Source organism: Sinocyclocheilus anshuiensis, unplaced genomic scaffold (genome assembly GCF_001515605.1).
Source record: "Sinocyclocheilus anshuiensis isolate Anshui unplaced genomic scaffold, SAMN03320099.WGS_v1.1 scaffold869, whole genome shotgun sequence".
In the NCBI taxonomy this organism is placed as follows: domain Eukaryota; kingdom Metazoa; phylum Chordata; class Actinopteri; order Cypriniformes; family Cyprinidae; genus Sinocyclocheilus; species Sinocyclocheilus anshuiensis.
In genome coordinates, this window is record NW_015558630.1 from 236,994 (window position 1) to 248,158 (window position 11,165).

General features: G+C 36.3%; 2 protein-coding genes across 2 annotated transcripts in view; both read right to left on the reverse strand.

Moving 5' to 3' along the window:
* The window catches only part of fut9a (fucosyltransferase 9a), a 7,565-nt gene extending 3,290 nt beyond the window's left edge, over window positions 1-4,275 (reverse strand). The window contains exon 1 of the mRNA XM_016476797.1: window positions 3,963-4,275. Within this exon, the coding sequence (XP_016332283.1) occupies window positions 3,963-3,980 (18 nt within the window). The 5' untranslated portion in view covers window positions 3,981-4,275. The remainder of the gene's footprint in view (window positions 1-3,962) is intronic.
* A 1,758-nt stretch (window positions 4,276-6,033) lies between these two features.
* Window positions 6,034-9,649, reverse strand: manea (mannosidase, endo-alpha). Its single transcript, XM_016476852.1, has 5 exons — window positions 9,547-9,649; window positions 8,218-8,836; window positions 8,026-8,135; window positions 7,867-7,943; window positions 6,034-6,919 (listed from the first exon to the last, which is right to left on the reverse strand). The coding sequence occupies exons 2-5, from the start codon at window positions 8,717-8,719 to the stop codon at window positions 6,283-6,285; spliced, it is 1,326 nt and encodes a 441-aa protein (XP_016332338.1). The 5' UTR covers window positions 8,720-8,836; window positions 9,547-9,649; the 3' UTR covers window positions 6,034-6,282.
* Window positions 9,650-11,165: the final 1,516 nt, after the last annotated feature.

The window sequence follows — 11,165 nt, forward strand, 5'->3', positions numbered from 1 at the left end:
GATTATATATTTCTCAAAGTTTACAAACTTTGGCCAATAATCAGCTATTTAAAAGTCCTGAGGGGAGGGTCTTTTAATTAGCAAAGTGTTTGGCATTTCATATCCTGTTTCCTAACTGCTAACTGTAGGCCTATATATTTACATATTTTTGGCCAACAATACACATATGATGCATGATTTTATTAAAGTAAACAAAGATCAACGAGGTTGCATCCCAGTCAGCAAACAAATTTGGCCCAGATTTGGCATGCATCTGGCACAGCTGGCATTCATCCGGCACTGGCATACAGCATGTGGGCCAAACATGGCCCGGGTTTGGCAAAGATGGTACAGGGTTTAAGACGGCACACAAGACATGGGCCAGATGTCAAATGTAGTATTTGGCCCAGATGTCAAATATAGATATTTGGGCCACATATGGCCGATCTTGACCCACTTGAATCCATTTCAAATATTTTTGAGCAAAATCCCAATGTTTTCCCATACAGAAAGGTAATATGTTCACATATATGTGTAAACGAGGCGTCAACTCACTCAGCTGACAAGTAGCGAGAGTCCGTCTCTCTGCTGTTTTCACTGCTTTCAGGTAAGTTACACAAATAATACATACAACCGTTCCTGACACTTTCTTACATGTGATTGACACGTTTCTGTTGAATCTTTAATTTACAGGAATGGTTTAGTGTCTTCAAAAACACCGTTAGCATCACAACCGTTAACTAGTTATAGAGGCTAACTATTAGAGGTAAGCTAACTATAGATTTGAGCTCTTATTAATGAAAGTTTGAGCTTTTAATCAGATTTTATGTGTAGATGAGCGTTTCTGATAGTTTGTAAATGTTTTGCTGGTACTTTGTCAATAGATAAATGGAAGTAACTATAAGCTAATTAATTTAACCTAAAAGTCTGCACTGTGGGGTCAATCGGTGACGTCACTTGCATGAACTAATGGGCTGAAACTATTTGAAACACGTTTTGAACTTACATTGCAAACAAATAATGATAAATTGTACTGTGATTTCAGGAGCGTCAGAAAAAAACCTAAAACGGGGAAGTTACAAGAAAATTTGTAATGGGAGCTGCTGACAGAGCTACAGGAAACAGGTGATCTGAGAAATCTTATTAAATAACTTTATGCATTTTTGACAATATATTTCAACTATATCATCATGCATCTGTAAAACCTAAAAATGTGAATTCTGGTATCTTAAGATTTTTTTTTGGTATGTTTTGTATATTGTTATTTCTCGTTTCTGCATTTCACCTCTGCTGTAGTTTGTTTATTTCTAATAAACCTGACATTGTATAGCCTACTACATATTGTTGGCTCCGTGACAAATTGTTCCTATATTCTTCCATGCTGATGGCCGTGCTGCAGAGCTGGAGCGGATCTCCTGTCGAAGAACATTCAAATCTTATTTGCACTCTTGAAGACTGTTCACCAAAGACTACATTTCAGTCCGGCAGAATTTTCTGCACACTTCACCACCGAGGCCAAAATGAGCATTGTGAATTTAAGAGCCTCACACTACATTGTTTGAATTGTATTTCAGGGCAGTTCGTGAAGACAGATAACCTGGACAGAAGCAGGTTCTAGCAGATCCAGCCTCCACACTTGAATTGTATTTCAGGGCAGTTCGTGATGACGGATAGACAGAAGTCAGTTCCAGATCCAGCCTCCACACCAGACTTCTCACTCACAAGGATTGCTGTCTACTAGATATTATGTGTACTCTTCAGACTTAGGTGCATGCAGATATTATTCAGGGACATGAACACTTGAATATTGCAAAAATAGAGAAAGTACTTTATGTAAGAATTTTGTGTTAATTGCAGAAACATTAAAAAAAACATTTATATATATATATTATTTTTTTTACTGTTTTTTGTTTTGTTTTCCAAAGCACCTAAATGCCAATTCACACTGCCATACTCCAACAGGGTGAACACACTGCCCAAGCAAAACAAATAAGCATGTTAGGTGTGAGATTCATTCAACTTGGTTTGCTGATTAAACATGATTAAATATTTGTTCAGAATACTGTCGTTGTTGTGACTATTTTAAAAAAAAAATTTATATATATATATATTATTTTTTTTACTGTTTTTTGTTTTCCAAAGCACCTAAATGCCAATTCACACTGCTATACTCCAACAGGGTGAACACACTGCCCAAGCAAAACAAATAAGCATGTTAGGTGTGAGATTCATTCAGCTTGGTTTGCTGATTAAACATGATTGAATATTTGTTCAGAATACTGTCGTTGTTGTGACTATTAATCTGGGAGGGGTGGGTTATGGTTTTGTTGAGGCTGACATGTGGAACCCATCAGTTTTGGGCTTTCTGGTTAAAGATTGGTGTTGATATGGTTTACTTAAGGTTGTGTTGTGGTTCCAATGTTACATTTTGATCTGGCCCAATTCAGGGCGAGTTATGGGTAATTAACTTGGCTGAGATTTGGGCCAGTTATGGCTCATGTGTGGCCCTTGTCTGGAATCCAGACCTGGTCCACACTAGGACCGTAATTCATTGCGGTATGTGGGCCAAGCAAAAGCTGGTTGTGTGGGCCGGAGCTGGCATGTTAGGTGTGAGATTCATTCAACTTGGTTTGCTGATTAAACATGATTAAATATTTGTTCAGAATACTGTCGTTGTTGTGACTATTCATCTGGGAGGGGTGTGTATCAAGTGGCTTGGTTATGGTTTTGTTGAGGCTGACATGTGGAACCCATCTGGTCCAGCGTATAGGATCAGAATAGGGCCAGCTATGGTCATACAGGTGGCTGAGATATGGATCTGTCATGGCCCTTTTGTGGTTCATATTTTGGCTGCCAGGTTTAGTTCACCTGTGGATCAGGCTCAGGTGTGGCTCAGTTTTGGTCTTTCTGGTTAAAGGTTGGTGTTGATATGGTTTATTTAAGGTTGTGTTTTGGTTCTAATGTTACATTTTGATCAGTTATGGGTAATTAATTTGGCTGAGACTTGGGCCAGTTATGGCCCATCTGTGGCCCTTGTCTGGAATCCAGACCTGGTCCACACTACCGTAATTCATTGCGGTATGTGGGCCAAGCAAAAGCTGGTTGTGTGGGCCGAAGCTGGGCCAGAGAAAAATTGCTATGTGGGATGTTGCATCAGAGACACAAACGGAGGCCTTTCTTTGAAAAAGAAAGGCCTTTTGTTTTAAATGTATTGTGATGTATTTGGGACACAGAGTTGCATGCTGGTAGTTGGCTTCTGTATTGACGTCTAATAAATAGAAGATTTATAGAAAAATTGCTATGTGGGATGTTGCAACAGAGACGCAAACGGAGGCCTTTCTTTGAAAAAGAAAGGCCTTTTGTTTTAAATGTATTGTGATGTATTTGGGACACAGAGTTGCGTGCTGGTAGTTGGCTTCTGTATTGACGTCTAATAAAAAGAAGATGTGGATGAAGGACGTTAAGATGAAAAGAAGGACCATTACATATGAAGCATTTGTGTAGTTTATTTAGTAGGCTTTACGAATTCGTGTCTGTCCCATCAGTGATATGATGGTAATATATTTAATGAACACACATCTAAAATCGTTCCAAAAAACATAAATTAACGTAAAATACCGTGCAAGGTGATGTGCTTTCGCCAGTGATGCTGAAGGTCATCTTAAAACACACTGTCACACGCATCTGACATATTACTACACGAAATATGGCTATTCCTTAAATATGGCACGCTCCGTCTCTCCAAAATCTCGACTGCTTTGTCTATTTTAAGCAAAACCGCATCGTATCCAAAAAGGACGCATGAAGCATCCCTTGAGAATGATCGTCCCTGCGCTCGTGCCATGTTTAATTATTATAACGCAAAAATACCCCAAGAGATGAATGAAAAAATGATGGTGCACGCAGTGCGTGATATTTAAAGTCTGAAACAATATATGCAAAGCATACAGGTAATTTTCATATCAGTAAATCGTTTGTCTCACCTGTCCATCAGCAAACATCCTCGATGCAAAGCCACATCATGCGCTTCCTTTATTTACTTCCCACATACCTCGCATATCGGGATAGTGCTGAAAAATCTCCGATGATGGCAATATTCGGATAGGATGTACCTGGACCCATAACCTTCGCGTCAGTGCTTCACTGCATGTTGCAATGTGTCCGCAGTGATGACAGACTCAAATCAGCGCGTGCAAGTCAAAACATGTACGATACTATGGGTCAGAAACGGAGAACGCGAGCAGACGCGTCGCTGGAAAGGACGCCATGTAACGCGGTGTGATGTGATGTAGAATAATGTCCCCCTCCCCACATGCGCTCGGATACCTTTCAAGTGCCCGTGCTGTTCATATGCACGGATGCAATTATATATTTAGAGTGTGTGTGTGTGTGTGTGTGTGTGTGTGTGTGTGTGTGCGTAGGCGTGCGTGTGTGTGCAGATAATAGCCTACATGCAAACGCAAGAATGCAAAGAAAGAAATGCATGGAAGGGGAAATGAAATTTGTAACAGTGCGTTACACTGGATTATGTATGTACTCGTGGATTATCCCTTTGTTTATCATTGCTGTTTGCATTCAGTGGTTTACAGCCTATGATAATCAGATGTGTATGATTTATAAATAAATGCATGTTATGTATGGAAATAAAAAACGTGGTTCAAATATTAATTTCATTTAATAATTTGTTTTAAAATCGGTTTAATATAATAATTCACACATTCATAGATTAGTAAATAAGCAATTACACGATCAATAATGTGAGCAAGTGATGACCACATGGCAATAAGTATTTAAAGCGTCCGGTCAAAATATCTCTGAATGCAATTGGGTTTGTTTAATGAGTCAGGTTTTCATATAAAGGAGTAAAAAGGCATGTAAATAAAGCAAATGTATACAATACAAAAACAACAAAATAAACCGTGGCCAAATTTTGTATTCCTCATTGCTGTTTGAATCCATTGCATTCCACAGAAAAATGTTAAACATATTGATAAAATATATGGCTATGTTGAATGAACAACACAATGTTTTTAATTTAAATAATTTATTGTTCATTTAATAACTCCCATTCATATAAGAAATAATCAATTTAATTAATGAATTTTGATGCCAGGGAAACCATGCACTGCCAATTATGTTGGTCACACTTTATATTAGTGGTTTTATTACTATGCACATACATTACAATTTAAAGCATGTGACACTGTGTTATTGTGTTGTTCTGATAAAGAAAGTTTATGAATGTCATATGTGAATCTTGAAAGACTTTTCATCGAACTGTAGTTTAAAATGCATATTTCCAAATAGGTCAAGGTCAAGTTTATTTATATAGCCCTTTAAAACAACATAAATGCTGACCAAAGTGCTGCACAACATACGAGACAAAAACATCCTCATACAATACCATTTAAATACTAATAAAATAAATCAAAAGAAAACAGAACAAAAATTAATAAAGTTAAAACAAAACAAAACATTACCATGCAAAATAAAACAAAATTAAAACTAAAATATTATCAAATTAAGCATATGCCTGAGAAAAAAAATATGTTTTAAGAGAAGATTTAAATGTGGATAGAGTAGGGGATAGTCTAATAGACAATGGTAGGGAATTCCAGAGCTTTGGACCAAGAACTGACGTGCGTGTGTGTGCAGATAATAGCCTACATGCAAACGCAAGAATGCAAAGAAAGAAATGCATGGAAGGGGAAATGAAATTTGTAACAGTGCGTTACACTGGATTATGTATGTACTCGTGGATTATCCCTTTGTTTATCATTGCTGTTTGCATTCAGTGGTTTACAGCCTATGATAATTTGGAACATTTAATAACATCTGGATAAATGAATGTAATAATGAATGTAACAAATAAATGTAATCTATTTAAATCTCAATTTTAAGCTAAGTACGCAGTATATTATAACTAATTTGTAAATAAACATTTAATTCATTTTTATTTCAGTGTGTTATTTGTTGTTTCTTTGTAATTATTTGTGAAATGTACTAGCAATTTCTGAGTGAAAATTGTTTCTATGTCATTTTTTCAGTGTAGTTAAAAACAGTATAAAGTAGAACTGTGTTTTATTTACAGTTTCAAGGCAGAATATCTCTGATTGCGATTTAGCATTAATATTTGACAAGTTTAATCAGTCAAGTTGTCATATACAGTGGTAAAAGGCATGTAAGTAAAACAAACTGCACACAACTCAAACAGAACAAAATAAAACAAACCATGGCCCTTGTAAGCACGACTTAAGGCAGTATTGCTTTTTCAGGATTAACAATAAAGTAATTTACTTTTCTTTACTCCAGCCATTTCTTCTGCTCCTCACTGAACTTTCTAGCCCATTTTTGCGTTATCTCTAAATAAACTGTAGGTTTATAAGGAAGGTAGTCAAGATACACAGTTTTACCCCATGTCTTTGGGATGGCTTTTTCGATTTGCGTTCCTTCATGCCATTCATTGAATGAAGTTATAGAGATGATCTGTGGCCTTGCCTCAACAGCCTCATTAAATGAGGTCTCATAGTACTTGCCATTAATGCGGTTCCTTGTATTCTGGGAGTTCCAGGGTCTAATGCTAGTGTCGATATAACCTGGCCCTACACTTGGAATGAATACCAAGTCATTATAGTCACAGAAGGTTTTGATGGATCTCCAGTTGTGATATGAGGAGCCATAAGTAAAGCCATTGGTCGCAAAATACGTGTAGAGTCCATCAAATCCAGCAGTCGGTATGTCCTTCTTATGCTTTTCTTCCACAAGAAGAGCAATGAAGATGCCATCATACAGTGTGTTCCTGATTGTCGATATACCATTTGGCTTTAGCAGATGTGCCCAAACATCTGGAGTTTGTAAGTAGGAGTCATATATATAATACAGTGGAAGAAATTTGCCAGTGCTTGTTTTGTATCTATAAAAAGCAGGATGGTTTCCATACCTGTAAAATGCAATATACAATAAGTGTTATTAATCACCTCTGTGGACTGATTTTCTTCATTTATTTTTTAGATTAACTAGAGAACAATTGGAGTGAATGGGTGCAGTCAAAATGAGAGTTCAAAAACATCATATGAATCCACAAGTAACCCACATGACTCCAGTCCATCAATTAATGTCCTGTGAAGCGGAGAGCTGTGTGTTTGTAATAAACAATTACAAACACACAGACAAGCGATTGTGGTTAAAAAATACACACATTTTTATTTTTTAAGAAAATTATTGTTTTGCTAGATAAGACCCTTATTCCTCGGCTGGGATCATGTAGCCCTTTGAAGTTGCATTGAAACTGCAATTTGGACCTTCAAATCATTGGCCACCACTGAAGTCCATGGAGAAAAATCCTGCAATGTTTTCCTCAAAAACTTTAATTTCTTTGCGACTGAAGAAAGAAAGACATGAAGATCTTGGATGACATGGGGGTGAGTAAATTATCAGGAAATTTTGGAAGTGAACTAATCCTTTAAAGGATTTGTTTCTCACAAACACACGCTTTTCACTTCACAAGATGTTAACCGATGAACTGGAGTCATGTGGATTATTGTGATGTTTTTATCAGCTGTTTGAAATCTCATTCTGACGACACCCATTCACTGCAGAGGATCCATTGGTGAGCAAGTGATGTAATGCTAAATCTGTTCTTATGAAGAAACAAATGCATCTACATCATGGATGGCCTGGGGTAAGTAAATTTTCAGTACATTTTAATTTTTGGGTGAACTATTCCTTTAATATTAACCTAGATTTATAAATGTTGTAGAAGTATTGTCATTGTTAGCTGATACACAATACTTTTAACTGATGTTAAGAAAATGAAAGTGTTATTTATTTTTTATGTTTTGTAAGTATGAATAGACAATAGAGTTGAATGAAAAGCATCAAACATACCGCTCCACAATGTATTTAATATTGTCACGCATATTTGCATAATCTCGTCCTTTGTATGGTTCAATATGAAAAACTACCTGTCAGGGACAGTAAAAAAAAATGCATGAGACACAAAAGCAAAGACTATGAATTTCAAACCTCCATGTGTATCTACACCACCTTCAATTGATATTTGTCAGCTGCATCCAGAACCAAAGGCAGCAAATTATCAATTTCTTCACCATTGTCGTCATTCATACTACGTGGATACCACGAAACTGCTAGAACACCTAAAATAAGCAAAACATATTCAGTAGATGGAGCAAATACAGTAAAGAAAAATAATATCCACGTTTCAAAGAGGATTCTCACCAACATCAGCTGTTCGCAGCTGTCGCATATGTTCCTCTAAAACCGATGGATCTCTGGAGCTGTATGGACCTAGTGCAGGGTAGAAATTGGCCCCAATGTCATCAGGAGGCTGGTGTCGTCCTGTCGGATAACCTGAGGCCACCTTGGGGTCCCAGTGTGGTAAGAGTGGATGATCCCAGTGAACATATTTTCCATCAAACTGCGGGTTCCCATACCACACATAGTAGAAAGCGTGTACATTGTAATTTGGCTCAGGAAAATCTTGCATTTTGTTCTCCATTCTATCAGCTTTCTCTGCTGGTATCATCTGTGCAGGTTTAGCGGACACAACAATGTTGTTATCTTGTTCCATTTGTCTTGGAGGTGGAATAAGTCTTAATGCAAACTGACTGCCAAAATTATTATCCTCAGGGCTCAGAGACTTTAAGATGACTGTTATAATAAACACAGCCAAGGCTAAAGCGATAAGTGCACAACATGATTTCCGCCTAAACCGTGCCATTACCCTGGAGGTTGGTTAAAGTCCATTCCACCGAAGATGTTCAGTCAATGGTGGAACAAATATGTTAATTGAAACCCTCAAGGTTCATTCTTCATCTTCAAGCTTCTACTAGAATAGCTGTAAAATAAATAAACAACTCACTCAATAAATAGATTTTATATACGTGTGTACATTAAATATAATATATATTTTCATGAATTACTATTATTTGTTTATATAAATAAAATAAAAAATATACACGTTTAAATAAAACTCACAGTCTGTGAAAAGACAGATCATATAAAGGCAGCTTGTACATTTCGTTGCACAACTTACTTTTACTATATTAATCATTAACCTTTAGCCTAGGCTGCATTTTATACTAAGTGCACGTGCAGTAAGATTTTAATTGTTTTTCTATCAATTTGTACGTCAATCCTACATAGATTTTAGCCAAAAGCATATTTGTGAAATTCACTTTATTCATTTAAATAGGCAGTATTAGTATGTTGAAAATTAATGGACATTATACTGCTTTTTTTCTATTGAAATATTCAACGTAGCACTTAAATCAATTACAAGTGCATGGACGTTAAATGATTACCTATTAAATGGAACGTATTAAAATAATCAACGCGTGTTCCATTAAAAAAATCTATAAAATTGTTACAAATAATTAATATTTTTAGAGCTAAAACGGCAACCAGTGAACACAGTTATCACAAAATCTCATAGAAAAGAGGCACATGGTACAGCTATTTAACACTGACACATGTATAACTGAAACTGAAATTAAACAATAACATGATTTTATAATGATTGCATTTTAAAAATATGCAGCGTCATACCTCTGTTGACAGACATCAAGTGACACATCTTTTTTATGAATACTGAATATATCTGACACTTTAAACTAACGCGGAAGTACCAGTGACCAGTATTTGCTTCTGTCTTGTTTATTCGGCAATCGTAGATATGAGCGAGCTTTACTGCATTCTACTGGAAGGGAGGTGAATTTACGAATTCTACTATGGAGAAGGCTGAACTCATGAATAATAATTACGTAGCGTTTACGTTCCTTGGCAAAGGGCCAATGACGATGCCTGATTAATATTCATGAACCAAGCATTCTTCATAGTAGCGTTCGTAAGCTGTGAAAACTAACCCGCTGTGACAGCTGTCAGACGGCTGTTGATAGTAATCCATAACCTCATTCATTCATTGTCTGTTACAGTTTGCATCAGCTAAGTTCACATTTGATTTCCTCTGCGGAGTTTCACGTTTTCCTTGAGAGCAAAATAAATATGTGCGATATAAGTTCAATTGCAGCTTACATGTATTGTCACATACAGAATAATATGTTACAAAAAATGCCTAGAGCAATATATCGTTGTAGTTTTAGTCCTACACACAAGATATTTCGTGTTTCTTATTTTTATTCATTAAAATTCGTTTTCAATAGTCGCATTTTCATACGCAGCCATGAGGGGGCACTGTTTGCATTAAAATGAATGGGTTGGGAGGGAAGAGTCTGGAAGACTACAAAGCTACATTAGGCACATAATAGTGATGTGTTTGTGCAGTTTTCTGAATGCATCTTGAACATCGATATGTTCATAATAAGCATATACATCAGGAACCCATTCTTGTGAATTTCCACCAGACGGCATCAATAAAATTAAAAAATATAAATTTGGCTAATAAGTAAAAGTAAAAAGATGAAGTTCTGGGTCTGCACACCTCAAAATAAAAGCCACAATACATTTTAGACAATTCCACTTTTAAATCTAGCTTATTGGATGTAGATTTAGACTACATATATACACTCCATTGTCAACACTGAGCTGCTGAGTTCAGAAATGACAATCAATCCCTGCTGTTTGAAATGACTTCAGTGACTCAAACAAAGCTTGAAAGCAATCATTTCCAAAGTGCACCATGCACACACACTATGACAGGTTCCACTGATGCTTTATGAGGACGGATGCAGAGCTGAGGCATTTTTCGCATCTTAAGGTCTCAATTTTCTCTGATAAATAAGACTTTGATGTCAGTGCCACTCTGTGCCTTTGAGAATCTGTCACAGTTATTTTTGAACCTAACAGTGAAATTATGGCTCATTTGGATCAGAATCAAAGGAGAAGCAAGAGCCGTCTGCGACAACCTGATAATTCATATAATTGCTTGCCAGCTCCTTTGGGGTACAGTGAGATTAAGTGCTGTTATGCTTACTCTGGCCTTGCTCTAATCTAAATATACATACAACCACTATAAAATTGGATCAGTTTTTTCCTGATTTATCCCGTTTTAATGTGTTCGAATAACCTGAAATGTGGTTGCAATCCATTTTTCAGAATTTGCTACTGTTATTATTGCACTTTAAAAAAAAGGGAATAAAAGTAAATAAAATAAAAAAGTAATTCATGTTTTTTGAAGTTAAAAATAATAATAATAATAAAGGTTATTA

What these genes read in the sequence shown, in the direction of transcription:
- manea (XM_016476852.1), bottom strand. Translation starts at nt 8,719, where the DNA reads ATGGCACGGTTTAGGCGGAAATCATGTTGTGCACTTATCGCTTTAGCC. An exon ending in CTGACAAATATCAATTGAAG is followed by an intron (nt 7,944 to 8,025) that starts GTGGTGTAGATA and finishes TGTCCCTGACAG; the next exon opens with GTAGTTTTTCATATTGAACC. An exon ending in ATTAAATACATTGTGGAGCG is followed by an intron (nt 6,920 to 7,866) that starts GTATGTTTGATG and finishes TGCATTTTACAG; the next exon opens with GTATGGAAACCATCCTGCTT.